The following is a 19438-nucleotide window of genomic DNA, read 5'->3' as shown; positions in this document are numbered from 1 at the left end:
GGTAAAGATAATTTTTTACAATTCATTCGGTGAATTAATTTAATAATTCGTAATTATTTTTTTGTAATGAAACTTATTTTTGAAAGTAAACAATGCACTTATTGAATCATAATTATATAATGATATCAATAATTAGTATTAATACAAGATTATTTTCAAATTACTTGGTGGTAAGATAAGTATTGCAATATAATTAATAAAATAATTATTTTGGCTGGGTTTCGGGTTAATTAGGCAGCAATTTTGAGCGGGAATAGAATAATTTTTTTCCTAAATTTTTTTTAATAAGAAAATAGTTTATTTTAAAAAAAAAAGTTATTTTGACAGAAAAAAAAACCTAATTATAGGTTGTGTTTGGGATTCGGTCAAATAAAGATTAACTCAAATTTAATTTTAAAAAATATATTTAATGTTTTCAAATTGATATCAAATATATTTTAAAAATTAAAAAATATATATTATTTTAATATATATTTTTATTCAAAATCATTTTAAAAATTAACTACTACATTTCGCCAATCACAATCTTTTAGAAATTGAGATTTAGGAGATCTGTTGTTTAGATTGTAATATAAAAATAATAACAAGTTAGTAAATTAATTGAATTATTTAAAACATCTTTAAATTAATTCTAAATGGTTTTTAAAATTTGTTAAATAATCTTATTTATTTTATTTTTATTTCCAGTTAAGTTTACTTTTATTTTAGATTCTAGAAATGAAAAAAACCAAACCAATCAATTTATTGAATGTATATTTAGAGGATGTTTTCAAAATTATGTTTTTTAAAAATTGAATTTTTTTAAATTAATTTTTTTATATTTTTTAATTATTTTAATATGTTGATGTTAAAAATAATTTTTTAAAAATAAAAAATATATTATTTTAATATATTTTAAAAATATATATCTTAAAAAGTAACAGTTAAACACACTGTTTTGAAATAAAAAATAAAAGAAAAAAAAAACTAAAATCTTGTTAATTCAAATCGGAGCTATTCGGTTTTAATAAATGTAAAATCAAACCTAATCAAAAATTGAAAATAATCATAAGCTCAACAGTTTAAACACCATGAAAACCCTGCCAGAAAGTCAAGGTCCTCTTCTGTGCCGCGAAACAAAAATAAAATGTAACAACCACCCCCATCTCAAATCACAATCACAATCACAATCGCCATCAAACATTTCCTATCAGCCCTCTCAAATTTCAAAAAGATCCGAACCTTATTTTTCTTTTCAATTTTCTAAAACCCCCCAATTCAAATCTTCACTGCAAAACCCTAATTTTGTCAGGAATTCTTATTCTGTAGATGGGTTTAAGATTTCTCAAAAAATGGGTGCTCTAACAAGTAGTAGTAACCACAAAAGAGACCACCGATGTAACAACGACAACCTATTTTCAAATTCTCCAGATTTCCACATATCTAAAAAGCCCAGATTCTATACTTTGTATCAAACTCCTGAATACAACAACCAAACCCTAGGTTCCTCTAACAGTATTGCCTCTAGAATCTCTAGGTACCCAGAATCAGCTACAAGGTTTCGCCGAGAGGTTCACGCCCCTTGTAGACCTCAGAAATTTGGCTTGTCAAAGATTAGAAGTGGTGATTTTAGTGAAAAGAAGAGAACTTTTGGTGGTGGTGGTGGCGGCGATTTAATGTGGAAGTTTTTGAGTAAAAAGTTGGGTTATGCGAAACAAAGCGCGTTTGGCGCGATTAGGTATTTGGTTAAAGAGAAAGAAGTGGTTGATGTTGATAATGAGAGTGAGAAGATTGAGCAAGAAATTGTGTCTGAGGATTCTAGTATTGAAGAAGTCGAGGTCATTGAAGAGGATGGAATAGAGGGAGGGTCCACGGTTTTGGACCAGAGGTTGGGAAGTGGGGATGTTAAGATTTTGGAGGAGAGATCAGTGGTTACTATTGATGGGGATTTAGGGGTGGAGGATGCAGGGAAGATGCTGGGTTCATTGGCATTGAATAATGAAGTTGAAGTTTTGGGTGTTGAGGCTTACAAGAAGTTGTTGGAGAATACAGAGAGGAGGAACAGGAAGTTGACATCTTTGGAATTTGAGATTGAGTACAATGAGAAAAGGTGGGATTCGCTAAAGGCGTTGCGGCCTGTGAAGAAGGAACCTGTAGAGGTGAGCTGTTCTCTTTGTTTTATTGAACTTGAGTTTCAGGTCTTCATACATTTTCTTGTTTGCGAGGTTGAGTAGAATCTGCCTTTTTGGGCAACGGAAGAAGTACCCTTCTTATTATGCCTAAAAGTTTTTATTTTTTTTTGGCCAATGGAGTGTTGTTCTACTGGGAAAATAATGATTTGGAAGGGTGTTTATTCTTGTTTTATCCTATTAAAAGTGTGTTATACTTTCAGGAGATACCCCGTGAGCCTTTTATCCCTCTCACACCTGAGGAAGAAGCCGAGGTTAAGCGTGCATTTTTGCCCAACAATAGGTATATTTGATCAATATTTCCTTTTGATGTTTGAGTTGTTGATATTGCTGTTATAACATTATCTTGGTCATTCCTTCAGGAGGAGGGTCTTGGTCAGTCACGATAATTCCAATATTGATATTACTGGACAAACTTTGCGCTGCCTTGCACCAGGAACATGGTTGAATGACGAGGTGATGTTTTTGGATTATAGTTTTTTCTATAGTTCTAGTTAGCAATGTGTTCCCACTTTTTGTAGTTTGAAGTTGAATGGTTCATTAAATGCAATGGTACTGGTTAGCTGCTAATATGGTCTTGTTGATAGGTTTGTGTTTTCTTCTTTTTGCAGGTCATAAATTTGTACATGGAGTTGCTTAAAGAAAGGGAAAGGAGAGAACCGAAGAAGTTCTTGAAATGTCATTTCTTCAATACTTTCTTTTACAAAAAGGTATGACTTTACTTTCTGTCCTTCAATCTTGTTAAACGTTAGTCTCAACGTAATGCATTGAAATATTAAAAATAGTACTCTTTTGGCAGCCATGGTTGAATTTTCTTGAGAATTAGTGAAGTTTGAGACGTCAATTTCGAGCCTGTTCCTCTGCTTTCATGTTTTCCCCTTTACATTGTTCATCTTTTTAATATGATTACTCATTCTGAATGCAAATAAGTGATTCTGAGTCCGTGTTTCGTAGTTGGCAACAGGTAGAAAAAGGTGTTAATTCTCAAAGCTCATCCCCCCACCCCTCTCCCAAAAAAAAAGGAAATCTTTGAATAGAGCTGTTCATTTTAAATTATTACTGCTTTCATCTCATGCTGATTGTATATGTTATTAGAGTTCAGAACTTTGCTTATAATTATTTGCAGCTAACTGTGCTTGTTGTGCTTTTGCCTTCTTCTTCTTCTTGTTTTTTTTTTTTTTTTTTTTTTTTGTTGAAGCTCTGAATGTTATCCTAAATGTTTATGTCCAGTTAACAGGTGGAGGTAAGGGTGGCTTTGATTATAGAGCTGTCAAAAGATGGACGACGGAAAAAAAGTTGGGATATTTCTTGATTGACTGTGACAAAGTAAAACGATGCAAATCCTTTCCATTTTCTGAGTACTTATTTTTGTTCGCTGTAAGTTGCACATATTCTCATTTTTTGCTTGTGCTCAGATATTTGTCCCTGTTCACCAAGAGATACATTGGTGTTTGGCAATCATTAATAAAAAGGATCACAAGTTCCAATATCTCGATTCACTCAAAGGAAGGGACATCAGAGTTCTTGAAAGTTTGGTATGTTTTGTTTTGATTTCTATGTATTCCTAACTAGTTCCAAGGACATCATAGCTAAAGCATTAATCTCTCTAATTTTCAAGTGACAAGGTTCCATTGAGAGTTCCTTTGTTTGATTGTCCTAATGACTACTTTAGAAGCTAAAGGACCATTGAATCCAGCCATTTCTGTTTTTGACAAAAGCCTGTCCCCATGACCAAACTCTTAATATTGGAAGCCTGAAGCTTAAAAAGTTGGATTACATAATGAAAGATATGGATTGTGCCCTTTATACCTTTCCAATTCTCCCAAAGTGCGTAGTAGATGCTTGCTTGATCCAACTATATAGACAGCTTCTAATGTTGGGATGAGGGGTTTTATTTTTGAAGTCCTAACCAATGCATATGATTCTTTCTATGTTTTGATGCTATAAAATCATCTCACAAAGGGTTCAGTGATCTTCTGAAAGTCGGTTAGGTTTTGGAATTGGTATAATTATTTGCAAAATTTACTCTCTCAAGTCTAGTTGATGACAAAAAGGACACTCTCAAGTCCAGTTGATAACAAAAAAGTTTTTCTTTGATTTTTTGCTTTCTAAAGTTTGTAAATTAAGGATTTATAAAAAGGTAAATGTATCAAGGATTGTGGGCTTGCTCATGTATGTTATGAAGTTAAGGTTGCAAATCTTAACTTCTATCCCTGCAACAGCTGTGGTTTTGTAGTGTTAAGATGGTTTTCTTGTATTCAGGAAATTTGCGTTGTGAATCTGTGATCTAGCACTTCAGTGGCTCCAAATCTTTATGCTTATTGCTGGCAGTTGCAAAATTGAAAAGGAGGGGAAAATGGAAAATATATGGGAAAATGCTCAACTATGATATTTACTCACAACTTCTTCAATTCTTGGCTGATGTTTTTAATTGATGTGTACCAGGCTAAATACTATGCTGAAGAAGTGAAAGACAAGAGTAAGAAAGACATTGACGTAAGTAATTGGGAGCGTGAATTTGTTGAAGACCTTCCTGAACAGCAGAACGGGTGTGTATTCTTTTTTCTTAGTATTCTTCTTTTGGAATCAAGTGCAAGATATTTTCTCTGTTATCAATTATAAAGAAAAAATGGTTTCTCTTTTAAATTATCACGTCTTCTGAAGCTTGTTAGAGGATCAAAAAGAAGTACCTTGTTATAGAAGCATAACTTATACAACAAAGATTGAATCATAAAAGAAATACAACTTAACTGAACTAAGGCTCAGAGGCAAAATAGTCGGGGTCAGCTGAATGGACTGGCCTTCACTATTCAGTTCTATCATGATCCCGTGGACTAAAATTTGTTGTGAGCTGTTGTGATATTGTATGAATAAATGAAAGAAATCTCTGGAAAATGTTCCTTGACCATGGTCTCCTCCCTGGCTTTACATTTAAAATCAGCTCTACAGTCTTGATTCTACTTGTCAGTGAGTTATCTTCCTGAAAAATTGGTCTGTAGGAGTCAGAATAAACTTAACATGCCTGAAGATGGATGCAACATATTGTTCTCTTTCTTTCTCCACCTGTCTTAAATGCTACACTTTCCCTTATCTAATGTAATATGATTTGGCTTTAAAATTTTAGGATGTGATGTACTGTTAAGTTCTAGGATGTGGTTTCTTAGTCCTGAATCATATTCATTGTTACTATAGAATCAAGGAAACAAGTAGGCATGTGTATAGTGAATGCTTACTCGATATTTAGAACATGATGGATCAGTTGATAAAAGAATCTCAATTTACTGCTTCACTTAGTCTGAGTTTCAATAGTTTTGTTCCTGTCTATGCCGTAGCTGTTTTGAAGAAACCACGCAACAAATTTACACTGGGGCTACTTTTGATGCTTCACTGCTGAGGTGCCTAAGTCCCTTAGTATCTCCATCTATTCTTTTCTACGATGAAACTGTTTTTAAGAGTTTCCTCAACGAACTAGTGTATTTTCTTCATGTACGCTGCATGTGTGGCTTCAACCTGCTCACATGGCTTTTCCCAATTCAATTCTGCTGAATACCTTAATCCACAATAAGCTTTTACTATCAACTATTTTAAACTATTTCTAGTATTAACATCGTTTCCATATAAGCAGGTATGACTGTGGTGTGTTTATGATCAAATATGCTGATTTTTATAGCAGAGGTGTAGGACTGTGTTTTGGCCAGGTAAGGTGATTATGCTTTTGACAGTGCTGATATATTTCTTCTGTATCGGAAAGATTTGCTTAGGTCTCTAATTTATAGTCATTGACCTGCATTTGTTGAAGCTTAAAAATATGGAATTTTGAAAGCCCACCCACCTGTCATAGATAAGCGATGGCCTCTATTTCTCCAATGGCCCCCATTGTGGTGAATATCATTTCATGTTTTCTTCAAGGTTTCAAGCCAATGAACCAACTGGTTGACGTGCCCACTGGGGATCCTTTTTCTAGGGAATGGTTCAGATTGCAAAAACAAGATAAACCTCATTCTTTTTTTTTCTCTCTCCCTCGGGTACAATCAAACCTTTTTCTTTGTAATTCTAAAAAATGAACCAGCCGGGAAACAGATCTTGTTATACTGTGTAGGAAACCAGTAATCGTTGTCAACTCTGAACTCAAATCTGTATATGTCTGTTTTGCAGGAGCACATGCCCTATTTTCGGTTGAGGACAGCCAAGGAAATTCTGAGACTGAAAGCTGACTGATTGAAAGTGTAAACGTGCTACTCAATATCCATTATTTTGTATTAGTGATTCTGCAGGCAGCAGATCTGCCTTACTTGTGAATAGAGGGTGTCCTTCAGCCTCCGTCCAAGTGGCAATGTGGTAGCAAAGCAAGGCAAGCAGTTCAAGGTTTCCCTGTTGGCTTGATGGGTTAAGGATTATTCCTTGTGCAACGATGCAAACCAATGTTGACACTGAACAAGGCAGGACCTGTGGCTGGTTATTTACTCTACCCGTTTGATTCATTCAGCCTAGTAGTTATTGTAGCCATCCCTTGGTGGGTTCATAATTGTAATGATAGAAGTCCTGCTTTGGGGGGGAAGAGATGCATGGTCAGTTTTTTTGCTTCTGTGTTCTTTTGGGAAAACTGGTCACTTTCCTGGTGTTGCTACCTTGCTCTATTTGGTTTCTTTGCGTACATAATAGGCAGTGATTGCCTGTAGTTACAGGGTATTCTTTTGCTATTCTGGGTGTGCGGGCGTGTAAATTCCCTCAGTTCACGCATGATCTGAGACTACTGAAGTTTCACTTACTGCTCCGAGTTTTCTGTTCTTGTAAACGCTTAAAAGCATATAGTGGAATAGGAAGAAGAGTAATTGCAGCAGAACAAAAAAAAATTTCTATTTCAGTTTTTTTTTTTTTTTTGGTCTTTTAAATCCTTCCATAATCATGTTCGAGTTACCTTTAACGTGAATCCCGCCCCACCACTACAGTTGGAAGCCTGGCAGTCGATGGCGGTCAAGTCGCATCAGATCATGACAAAAACCGAACACCTTTCCCGGCTAGCTGACTGCAAGAATTAAATTTGAGTTTATACAAGGGTAATTGAAATTAAATTTCCATTGCTGGGAGCTGATTATATCGAATCAACAAGGACAAAATCATATTGTAGTAGTGAAATACATGAGATTTGGAATTACAAGACAGCCTTAAGTTTGGCAGGTAAAGAAAGTGCTGCATTAACGAGGGACTCTCTTCCGATTAAGTATCTCTTGTTCTCTTAGTCGATGCTGGAACCGAGCAAGGCGTGCTTGGAGGCTAACCAGGCCAGCTGCCTTGCGTGAGAGCACGAAGTTCAACTGGGTTACATAGTTGTCAATGAGACTGCCTGGTTGGTCAACTTCTGCCAACAGTTTCATTTCCTGGTACCCAAAGCCACACAACATTAGCACACGAATGGTAACCATGCAATTAAAATTTAAGGATTACAGGGGTGTGCATGGGTATTGATGGTTGTTCGAAGTGTTTTTGGCTTATAAATATATTAAAATAATATTTTTTTTATCTTTTAAAAATTTATTTTAACACCAACACATCAAAACGATCTGAAAATATTAAAAACAATTCAAATTTTTAGAAAACCACGTCCCGTTCCCAAACACTTCATGCATTTTAAATGCCAAATTGAACCACCACCCCCAGCTCAAAAAAGAAAAGAAGAGAAACAAGAAGAAAGAAACACCCCGAGTTATCACAAAGCAGCTTAAAACATGTTTCAGAATTTAAGCAAAGGAAGAGGATGGGGATTCACTTACTTCACGAACAATCTCCATTGTATCCTCAATTTCTTTTCTATGAGCAGCGATTAGGGCCTCTTCTTCCTAAAAAAATACCAATAAAATGGTCAACTAAGGGCATAACAAACTTTCAAAAAGACACCACAAAATTAGTATAAATACCAAATATGCTACCAACCTCAAGTATTGCATTTATATTCCCAACAGGAGGGTCCGGTTTGTACTGTCGTGATCCAGTGTTACTTGCACTATAGTTTCCTGTATTCTGCAGCTTTGGGATTGCGGTGGGGAGATCGGATCCACTGCCATCTTTTTTCAACCAGTTTCCAAATTTTTCTGACTTTTCCTCCCTGGATATTTTTCTGCGAGGTGGAGACACCTTCGGCACTTTCTCTTCTGTATCAGCTGAGTGCTGGGTGTATGATGAATTGACTTTTTGACTTGCCAAACCACCATAGGAACTATTACTTTCAAACCTCTCCCTGTCTGCTATGCCAGAACTCAACCCATTTTCTTCTCGTTCATTTAAGGAAAAACCTGATGGAAAACTTGAGGGCTGTTTATCATAATCAACAGTAGGATTGTAAGATGGAGTTTCTTTCTCTACAACCCTTCTACCCATATCTGGCACCCTGACCTCTTGTTGCTCATAAACATCATCAACATCAACAGAGACCGGCAGTGATGATGTAGAGGAAGCATCCTTGTTAGTTGGCGGTAATGAACTTACAGCCTGATCCTTTCTTGCATTTCCGCTTTTAGAAAGACTTTTAACCCTGTTCATTTAAATAAGCATGCTTTATCATCAAAGGTGAAGACAAGAGACCACTGCAACTATATTCAGTTGAGGCAATAGGATCGCACTTACCTATCCGCATATCTCAATGTATTGAGTGTATGTTCACATGAGCCAGCATTTGGGGAAATGCAAGAGACCATAACTGTCCTAGAGTTGCCCACAAAGGAATCACGGAGTACTTCTGTGAGTTTGCTCCCACGGAATGGTATATGGATCTGGTCATTGTCCAAAGCACGAATGCACTCCTTAAGAGCCAAAAGGCTCTTGTTGATTTCTGCACCTTCAATCCTGCAAAGAACCAAAAGGTGCATCAAGAAGTGCAAAACCAAGCTTGCCTTGCAACAACTAATTCAAAGACCTAGTGATTGTTTAACTGCCAAATCAGGCAAGATAACTTTTTGTAATGAGTAAAAGATATCCATCATCAGTCACCACAAGGATGGACATCAGGCGAGATGACAATGCCAATCTAGTTTAGGAAGTTTAAGGTAGCATCTGGAGAATGAATCCATAGGTACAGAACTGACATTGCTAGTTTTGGTGCCAGGAATGGAAAAAATAAAAAGCATGCACAAGATTTGGAAGTCTTAAGGTGGATCTCTTATGAAATCTTTAAATAACCCCACAACAAACAGAATGCTCACCCATCAACATTAAAATAGATCATGATAGTTTTGGTACAGAACTTATATTGCTAGTTTTGGTACCAGGAACTGAAAAAAAAAATATGCAAAAGATTTGGAAGTCCTAAGGTGGATCTCTTATGAAATCTTTAAATAACCCCACAGCAAACAGAATGCTCACATCAACATTAAAATGGATCAAGATGCCAAAAAAATAACAAGACCTGGCTCTCCTAAAACAACTAGATAATACAATCTAAAATCCAGCACCTTAATTAGAAGAAAAGTTGCTTCTCCACCTCAAGCTCAATGAGTTCTAAACATTTGTAAACGATACTCAGCTGATTGATGAGCCCAATTTACCACGCAATGCCAAAGAGGCAACTTGATTGCAATAGCTAGAGCTACCAGTTTTCATCACAAAAGCCAAATCCATTTAATAGTTAAACACTGACAGAGGTGCAGAAAGAATGGGAAGGTCTTTATTAATATTCATTCTAGAAAATTTAGAAATTTTTATTGATTTCTTATGAATTTACTTTTAAATCCTGAAGGTTCTTCCCCACATTAACTTTACCAAACAAGTCTTAATAAATGAGTGTTTAGCATCTCTTCCACAGAAACTCGTATTTTTCTGTTCCCAAAATCTTTAGACAGACCAAGCTGGACAGAGAAGAATTCAGAGGAAACCCACCCTATTGGCACACTAGTGGTGCAGCAAAAAGAGGCCTTGGTGTTGTTTATAAAATAATCACTGGATCATATTTGATCAGCATGGAATCCAATAAACAGATTCTTAAAAACTCAAGTAAGTAATTGTCAAAAACTATAGTGACAAACTTGCAGTTAGAACAAAAGAAGAAATAGAAGAGTGTAGTGCAGATAAGGATACCTTGTTTGCCGGTCATTGTCGGTGGTGTCTGCACCTCGTTCACTACCAGCAAGATCAATAAATGAAATTTTCCCAACCACTTTTCCACTTCTATAGTCATTCACATCATTGTTCCTCCTGGAGTCTTTTACTTCACTGTGCTTCTTAACAACAAGTTGTAAAATAGCATGTGACCTTGAAGATTCCTCATTGGCACCAGTAGATCCTGTACTTCTGGCAGCATTCCCCTTCTCAATAAATTCCTTAACAATTTGTACATCAGAAACTTCAAATTCTTGCAATCCAACAATGCAAACTTGTTGCCGGCCATCTTCTCTCATACAAAGTTTCCTAATTGAGAAGAATAATGCCATTCAGCATGTGTGGTTGAACGCATTAACCATTCACAGCTTAAGACTTTTAGATACATGAATAAACACATAAAAATGATTCTGAAGAAAACATACAGCAAAGATAATGCATGTTTGACAAGGGACAATGCATCTTCTATGGTTACTTCAATTAAATTAAGTTGCTGAGCTAGCCAAGATTAAAAAGTGAAAAGTGAAACTACACAGAAAATGAATCTTATAGAATGATTGTAAAAAAATGTCCTTTTTATTACTTCTTATGCCACAACCACATCAGATGAACTCATAAAAGGGTGACTTCAAGTCGCAATAGCAAGCACCCAAGGAACACATGGTGCATGTGAGGAATAATATCAGCAGAATCATAGTCATCTTTACCCCATTACAAATTGAATCTAATTGATTCGAAGTTCTGAAGACACGACTTGTGAGAAGACAAATGAAATAAACCAACAAGAAACAGGGAAATACTAACTTTCTTTCACTGAGAAGATCAAAGAGTTTTCCACCATATATTTCAAAGAAGCTAAGCCACAATTTGAATCTCTGATTACGATAAACTGGCTGATGCAACAATCTAACAAGATCTTCAGCAGCTCTAAGAGGCAGCGGCTGCATTGTGAATGTCTTACCACTACCTGAAATAAAAGCAGTATCAGGATTTCAGTTATCCACAACAGTTTGAGCTAAACTTAGCTTCAGAAGAGGCAGCATCTGTGAAAAGAAAACTTCAAAGTAAAAATAAGAAATGGATCGTCCCACCATGCACATTCCACCTCAAAGGAAACCAAAATAAATATGCAGGAGATGAAAACAAGAGCAAGTGCAGCAGGGAAAATCTAGTTTTTTTTTTCTTCCAGGAAACATGGAAACATAGATCCAAAAAATTAAACTGGGACATTTTATATGTGAAAATTTTGCCATGACAAATAAAATGGACATGATGAGAAAAAAATATATAGCAAGCATCTGTTGCAAGAACAATAAGACAGAATTTCTACCTGTCTGACCATATGCAAAACATGTGGCTTTTGTTCGCTGAAAAATGGTGGGAATAATTGGTTCCACAGTAACCCGATATACCTGTTTCAGCAAGGGAAGCAATCATTTCTGTGAGCTAACCAATTAGCAACTACAAAGGGACACTACTTCAATAATAACATGCAGAAAGATGATATGGATTAGAGCAAAAAATGTCATAAGAGCTGAATACAGGTATAAAATAAATAGCTCATTTAAAAACTCCCATGATTCACACATTCTCGTAACTAAAATAATAGCAAAAATTATTAAAGGATTTACACTTTCTTGTGACTAAAACCAAGCATGATTTCATAGTGGTTGTTACATTTCAACTTTTATCCCTGACATGCAAAACATTACCTCATCATTGGTGACACGCTCATCCAGAACAGCATCAAAACAGAACTCGTGCTTCTCAACATATGCAGTCAAGTCCACCTAACATATCAGAAAGAAATATCAGACCTCTGAAAATAAAAAATGAAGAGGAAGAGAACAGAATACCAGGACAACTTCAGTAAAAAATTCCAACCTGCATATGAAAAATCTTACGAAATACTATAAGACTTTTTTTCAACATCAAGGAAACAAACCTTTAGCCTGGGTTCGTGGACAGCTAAAGCATTGTCGTACACCGTTACAATGTCGTCCTCCTTCCTAGCAAGCTCTTTCTTGTTTAGTGGTCTTTTACGTACCTATGGCACAAATATTATTAAAAGCTTTGCAGGAAACTTTTCCTTGTGTGCTTGTGAATAAAGCAAATGGCAAACAGAACAAAGACAAACAGGATATCATCCATATGCTGGTATTCACCAAGGCTGAAGAGAAAGGATTCAGAATGTGAGAAACCAAAAAAAAATTAAAGAATGTTTGCCTGGTCTGTCAAGTAAGGTAGTATAATGTGATTCTGCAAATACTATCTAAGAAGAGAAAATAAAAGCACTATTGCACATGGCACCAACATTTCTACTTAAAAACCCACAGGTTTGGGATTCACTTAGTTGAGTTGAGTAACAAACAAGGCATCTAAGATAGCTTCTCCTAAATACTACAAATAGCAAGACACGTTTTCTAAGTTAGAACAAAATACTAGAAGAATCTGTGAGTTGAGCTTGGAAGATGTAGTAGTAACTTCACCAAAACTAGCAAATTATGTCTACATCATCAGCGATGATGCAATTCTTCACCCAACAAAAATGATAAGTTTTCACATCAAAATCACGTGCTCACAACTCAACCACATTTCTGCATGCAGGCATCCAAATGAACACATACAACAACACGCGGGCTTACAATCCTACAAATCAACTTACCACAACTTTAATCTTTGCCACGTTATTTTCCTTTGTGCTGTTCTCCTTTTCATTAGTGGGGAATGGAACTGACAAATCTGCATCAGTTTGCTCTCTTTGCTGTCTGCTACTAGTCAAATTGAAGTCATTTTCAAATCCTTTTGAAACACCAGGCATCAATGGTGATGGATCAAATGGTTCTGAGATGGCATGCTGAAAACGTTACAAAAACAGTAATAAAAAGGAATAAGGGGCAGTATCCTCCCAATATCAAGAAAACAACGCGAGAGAGAGAAAAGACAATACTAAACATTCCAACGAATATATTAGCATGTATGAAGTGATAAACAGCGCAGCAAAAATGGCTAAGGAAAAATCCATCAGGGAGAAACAAGGCCTTGTCAGAATTCCATAGCCTCAATGACTGATTCTAAACTCCTGAATCCAATTCCAGAGTCAACAACTACTACCTACTTCCAGTTAAATTGATTCAGTTACTACCAGCTTCCCCTTGAGAGAAAAGGGGAAAAAAAGAGATAGGCCCACTATTGGACAGAAGAGGGACTGTGGGAGTTGAATGGTTCAAAATCGAAAGGCAATATCACTATCTTAAAGAGCATCATCAAATAGACAGCTATTTTTCCTCATGTTCTTCATACTTGAATGTGAACAGAGTTTCACATCACTGACACGTGGAAGAGGGAGAAGCAAATAACAATACCACCTATCATCTAGTGTAAGTAAACAATTTGGTGCAAGGAACTGTAGGATGAATACATTACTTTTACTGGTTGCTCATTTTAAGGTTGGGACCCATGAAAGCTGTATACGTAAATTCTTCCCACCAAGTTAGATGTGGTACCTCAGATAGAAGTTCTGTATCATCCATAGCATGAAGATCCAAAAGGCCAGCTCCAAAATCCCCCCTAAAGTCAGGAGAATAAAAGCCATCTGAGGCAGACACACCAGTTGAAGTTTGGGCAGATGGGATGTAAGGCTCAGAAACAGCCTCTCCATTAAAATTGAGGTTTCTCATAAGCTTGAAAAGCCTCTGTTTCTCTTCAGCAGATTGTGCTCCATAACCCTTTAACAAATACATAAAATAAACCATCCAACTCAGATCCAAGCAGAACCACAAATCCATCCAAGCACATGAAACAAACCAGATTTGATTACTTATTCTAATACTCGAAAACCAAGGACAACAAGCATGAATTTCACAGGTAGAAAACTCGACATAAAGAAGATTGAACAACAACTGTGTATCAAGAACTTGATCCAGTATATGAAGAAAAAAAATTAGCTCGAAAATACTACAAGTCCGCACTCCAAATGTGACTTCTTGGCACCAAAACACAACAAATTATGTATATTCCTTTCCCTCAGATATCATAATCAGTACAAATGGCAATACAAATAACCGCCATCAACTTACAAGGAACGCGAATTAAAAGTGAATCAAGTTTCCTTTTTATACCTGCATTAAAATATGAGGAAGGAGGCGATGATCGATACCAGTAGAAGCCAAGGGAGAGGCCAGATGCTGCAAGCCGGCAGACTGAAGCCATCTAGCCGTGACCGCATCACCAGCATCAGCAGAGGGGCCCAAGGAACCACCGGCGGCGGCATGATCATAGAGTGCGGTGGAAGCAGCAGAAGCATTCGTTTGCTGCATCTTGCCGCCCATTTGGCGCTGTGATCGCCTCTGTGGAGCCAATTTTCAAGATCTATTTATCACCACCGCTTCACACACAAATTAAAAACAAAAAACAAAACAAAATTAGCAATGCAGAAACAAATTAAAACAAAAATTACTAAATAAATTAATTTTTTAGAGAAGCAGAACTAACAAGGAGGATAGAATCCGAATCCAAAACAGAACATGAAACGTAATTCGATTCCGAATTATTCCGATGAAATTCAATTTGTTTACGAACTTAGAAGACGAAGTTCTTAATCGAGACGAGAGAGATCTACCATGTGAAATAGAAATTTGTGATTCAGATCTGAAACTGAAAGCAAAACCCTAATTTTTAGTTTTTTTTTGCTCTAATGTGAATTTATTTTGCTGTTATTTGAGAGGAGAAGAAGAAATGTTATTAGCATTAGACTAGAGAGGGAGGGAGGGAGGGAACGCTTGTGATGATGTGATGCTGACGTGGGACATTAGTACTTGATAATTTTATTTTCTTGTTGGAGTATTATGGTTTTCAAATTTTTTATTTAACGGCTATTTCTTTTTAAAGACTAATCTGCCCCTCCTTTTATTTTCACAATTTCCACTCATTTATATTCTTTAGATATTTTTTATGATTTTAATGTGTTGATGTAAAAATAAAAAATAAAAAAATTATTTTAATATATTTTCAACTAAAATATATATAATAAATTACTTTAAATAATAATGTAAAATATTAAAATTCGCCTTTGTTAGGACGGCACTAGAGGAGGAATCAAAATACCAACACCATATGCTAGAAATTGAATTTAAAAATATTGGAGGTGCGTGGATATCGGACATGTTTGTTTGTTCGGGTAAAAGGTAAAGACATATATGTTTTTTCTACGCCAAGTCAAATAATTAATTTCAAAGCCAATTATTAAAATAAGATCTAGCATGTCAACAACCTCCCCTACCTTTCAAATCAAAATAATGAGTTTATTATTATTATTATTATTATTATTATTATTATTATTACATGTATGATAGAAGAGATTACAGGAATACAAGAATGCCCTGGTTTTCTTTATAGGGATTTAGAATTAATTTCCCGATTATTAGGTTTTTGTTTTTTTATATAATTATTTTTTTGTATTAGTTTGAGTGGTATTGTATATATATACTGTATTTCTCTTGTTGTTTAATAAAAAATTTAAAAAGTATTTTCTTTCCATATTAAAAACAGATTCATTTCCATGTTATTATATTTAATTGCGATCAAAAAAAAAAAAAAATTTATAGAATACGGATTGCATCTCATTCATAAACGGTGTCTAAAAAAAAAAGCATGCAGCATATTATAAACAAAAATGCTAAACTTAGAAAAAACTAAAAGAAAAAAAACTTTAAGAAATTATTGTTAAGCTAAGCATGATTTTATAGTGCGGACTGTATTTTACTGCAAGTATAAATTAAAAATTGTTTGATTAATCAATATCACATTACAATTTTGCCCGTTATTCTATTTTTTGAGATTTTATATTAAGAAAAGGCAATGAATTATAGTTTTTTAAAATTTTATTTTTTTAAATCATAACTACAATGTTAAACATTAACTTAATCTGATTAACCCTTTTCTTTCGCTCTTTTTTTTATCTTAATTTTAGAATTTTTGTGTGTTAATTTTTTGGAGTCTGAATCTATAACCTTTCCTAATAAATGGGAGATGATACTTGCGGAACACTCTGCAGACATTTCTACTAAATTTTTATAAAAATAAAATAGAATAAAAGAAGAAGAAGAAGAAGAAATAAATATTAATGGAATATCATGTTTTTAAGATGAATACTGGGATGAAATAAAAAAACAAAACAAAACAAAAAAATCATGCATTGGATTAGAGAGATTTTTTTGTAACTGGTGATCTGGGAGGAGCAAATTACATACGATAGGCATGTCTCCTGTTCAATCGTGATTCAGGTGTGGGTCTGGCTTCTCCGATGGCTCTGAAAAATATGCACGCACGAGAATCGTCGTGGCAGGATTGCATTTGGAAGTTTATTATTTGTATCAGAATAAATAATATTAATGAGTTCGCTTTATAGGTTAGAGCTTCATGAATGCAAAAAGGAGTAGATTTAAATTCAGGAAGTTTATTTTTTAATTGATTTATATTTTTATTTTTGAACTAGTTTTATGGTGTTTTTGGATTAAAATATGTTTATTTATAGAATTTATATAAATATTTTCAAGTTAAAATAAGTTTTTTGAATTAAAAAAACCCTAAACCTAACTTGTTGGTCATTAAATTAAATGTGGTTGAAAATCTGAATTGGAGACAACCCAATATAAAGATGAAGCTCTGTGCATTTAATTTTAAAAAAATAAATGAATGACAAGTCATCAAATCATTTAAAAAAACACCGATAGAGCCAAGCGCGCAGGCTTAGTATTGCAGACCCAAGCGAGTATGGATCCTTTTTTTAGGCTAGGTGCGCAACACGGTCCTTCTATACTCCTATCGTGTTTGAAATTGTTGTTAAATACTTTTTAAAAGAGCATTTAACATGAAAAAATATTAAATTTATATTTTTTTAATATTTTTTAATAATTTTAATATATTGATATCAATAAAAAAACAAAAAAAAAACTATCAAAAGTTCATTGCAATTTTCCAATGATGGTGACAACAATGTCTAAAATAAAAGATGAGGCAGTGAGTACTCTATAGTCTATACTCTATATAAACTTTAATGTGATATGAAAATTCATCAAGGCAGCAAGCATGCATCTATAAGCTTCCTCCTCCCCTAGGCTTGACCTGGGATTGTGTCTGCAATGGACAACATGGTTGTAATTAGCTTGAAATAAGGTTTTTTGAGGGCGTGCTGTCTGGTCAAGCGGGGCATACGAAGAAGAATGATGCTGGTGGATCTCGTCGTGTAACCAGGAAAAAAAAAAACCCTTTTCAATGCAGCACCTTGCTTTAACTTAAAGCATGTGATCAGTTGGAGGTTGGGATCCAACAAGTAACAATAAAGACTTAATCACTGGATTTCAAATTGTTTTTGGTAAAGATTTGATTTTTTGATATTTTTAGATCGTTTTGATGCGCTGGTATTAAAAATAAAATAAAAAATTATTTTGATGTTTTTTCAAGTGAAAAATAACTGCAACCACACTCTCAACACACCTTCTTGAAAGTATGAAAATTAAAATTGAAGTTAAATGATTTCTTTACTGAATTATCATATATATCTTAGTTAGTGCTCCCATTAAAAAAAAGGCAATGATAGTCTAGGTGCCACAGGTATGTTTAAAAGAAATAATTAAAAAACAAATGACTTGAGTAATAGGCTCGACCGGGTTTAATAAGTTGATTTTATTTTAATTAGATGATAAAATAAATCGTGATATATATCTTAATAACTTGGGAAAAAACCTTAGGAGTACGAAATTGGATAAAATAAGGCGACAAAGAAACAACCAAATTCAACCCAAGTTAGCATGATGAACATGTATAGGTAATAAGGGGTGAATTATCCTACAAAACTCGTGATTCAAGTCACGAGATCATGATGACCCGATATAAATGAAATTGAGAAAAACCATAAAGCCAATTTTAAAAAAAAAATCGAACAATGAAACCGGAAAAGAAAATGACCAAAAAAAAGATGTCGACTCTGTTAACTATTCAAATCCATAACCCAGTCATTAGACTGAAAGCACTATAAATAAATAAAAAACCATGAAGTTCAATCTCTAACAAATCAAATGTTGAAGGATGAGACTGTGGGAAAAAATCATTACACAAAAGGATCTAAAATAAAAATATATATATATAATTAAAAGAATGAGGGTGAAAAATAAAAATAGAGAGTAACAAAAAATTTTTGATTGGAGGGTTAAATTGAAAAGAAAAAAAACTTTAACAAAGTAAAAAAATCAAAAGAATGAGGACTAAATTGAGAAGAACATACACCATAAGTTTTAATTGAAGGATGAATCTGAAAACCAATAAGATTTTAATAAAAGGATCAGGGATAAAATTAAAAAATTAAAAGAATAATGACCGAATTAAAAAAATAATATATGATAAATTATCATTGGACTCAATTGAAATACCAAAAAATAAAGAGGATTGAAGTGTAATTTTAGGGGTAGGGGAGAGAAAAAAAAAAAAGGGTCACCTGGAATAAATTGTCTATCATCTATTGCTGACACACGCCACACCATAAAAAAAGGACAGAGTGACGCTTCTAATGACTTGGTGAAATGACATATTTGGCAAACGAAAGTTGCCACACACGTCATCAAAAAAGCATGAGGGCCTCCCACGTGTTGGTGCGTAAGCAGCACTCGTCAACAACTTTTTAAAATTTTAAATTAATCCCATGTGTTGGTGCGTAAGCAGCACTCGTCAACAACTTTTTAAAATTTTAAATTAATTATCAACATAAAAAAAATATCCTCCATAAATCAATCTAGAATTAACAACAATAAAAAAAAGCCTCTATGAAAAGATGTAAAGACCCTTTTACATATGCCTTTTTTTTTTCTTATTTAAAGGGCAAAAACATCTTTAATTGTTTACTAAAAAATAAAAAGATATAAATTTTTGGATCAACAATTTCTAATTTTTTTTTACCTAAAGTAAATAAGTCATTTTATTATTCCAAAAAAGTTGAAATTACATATCTACCTCTGAACGATTCTTTAACGAATAACGGATCATTGAAAAAGACTGAATAGCTTCAAACTAGAGGCATCAAATTTTCTCAACCAAGGGCAAACAATTTAACTGCTTGATTTTATTAATGAAAGAGGGGAGGAGGTGGCAGCTCTTATAATTTGTTTATGAATATTAATTTGTAGGTA

General features: G+C 34.4%; 2 protein-coding genes and 1 long non-coding RNA gene across 9 annotated transcripts; 1 reads left to right on the top strand and 2 right to left on the bottom strand.

Moving 5' to 3' along the window:
- Positions 1-1054: 1054 nt before the first annotated feature.
- On the top strand, positions 1055-6957 carry LOC7496692 (ubiquitin-like-specific protease ESD4). Of its 4 annotated transcripts, none has more exons than XM_024609394.2 (9): positions 1057-2138; positions 2372-2451; positions 2531-2624; positions 2780-2878; positions 3399-3494; positions 3584-3703; positions 4614-4717; positions 5794-5871; positions 6324-6957. In XM_024609394.2, exons 1-9 carry the CDS (start codon positions 1071-1073, stop codon positions 6346-6348), a joined length of 1764 nt encoding a protein of 587 aa, XP_024465162.2. In that variant the 5' UTR covers positions 1057-1070; the 3' UTR covers positions 6349-6957. The 4 variants fall into 4 exon arrangements, with proteins under 4 accessions (XP_024465164.2, XP_024465162.2, XP_024465163.2 ...); XM_024609393.2 differs by having other exon boundaries at positions 1059-2138; positions 5794-5866; XM_024609395.2 differs by lacking the exon at positions 5794-5871.
- On the bottom strand, positions 4785-5799 carry LOC112328781 (uncharacterized). The gene is made up of 2 exons (XR_002983947.2): positions 5402-5799; positions 4785-5148 (listed from the first exon to the last, which is right to left on the bottom strand). It is a non-coding gene; the product is annotated as an uncharacterized LOC112328781 (long non-coding RNA).
- Positions 6958-7226: 269 nt separating the features above from the next.
- On the bottom strand, positions 7227-15033 carry LOC7496691 (kinesin-like protein KIN-13A). Of its 4 annotated transcripts, none has more exons than XM_052456271.1 (13): positions 14751-15033; positions 14416-14643; positions 13763-13984; positions 12922-13113; positions 12202-12303; positions 11969-12046; positions 11587-11668; positions 11061-11223; positions 10236-10565; positions 8790-9008; positions 8100-8697; positions 7940-8005; positions 7227-7546 (listed from the first exon to the last, which is right to left on the bottom strand). In XM_052456271.1, exons 2-13 carry the CDS (start codon positions 14560-14562, stop codon positions 7364-7366), a joined length of 2382 nt encoding a protein of 793 aa, XP_052312231.1. In that variant the 5' UTR covers positions 14563-14643; positions 14751-15033; the 3' UTR covers positions 7227-7363. The 4 variants fall into 4 exon arrangements, with proteins under 4 accessions (XP_052312231.1, XP_002314383.1, XP_024465160.1 ...); XM_002314347.4 differs by having other exon boundaries at positions 14378-14643; positions 14751-15032; XM_024609392.2 differs by having other exon boundaries at positions 14378-14643; positions 14878-15028.
- Positions 15034-19438: the final 4405 nt, after the last annotated feature.

The sequence above is a fragment of the Populus trichocarpa genome, chromosome 10 (assembly GCF_000002775.5).
Source record: "Populus trichocarpa isolate Nisqually-1 chromosome 10, P.trichocarpa_v4.1, whole genome shotgun sequence".
NCBI classification, from domain to species: Eukaryota; Viridiplantae; Streptophyta; class Magnoliopsida; order Malpighiales; family Salicaceae; genus Populus; species Populus trichocarpa.
Note: the sequence above shows the minus strand (reverse complement) of the source record. Positions and strands in the feature narration are given on the sequence as shown.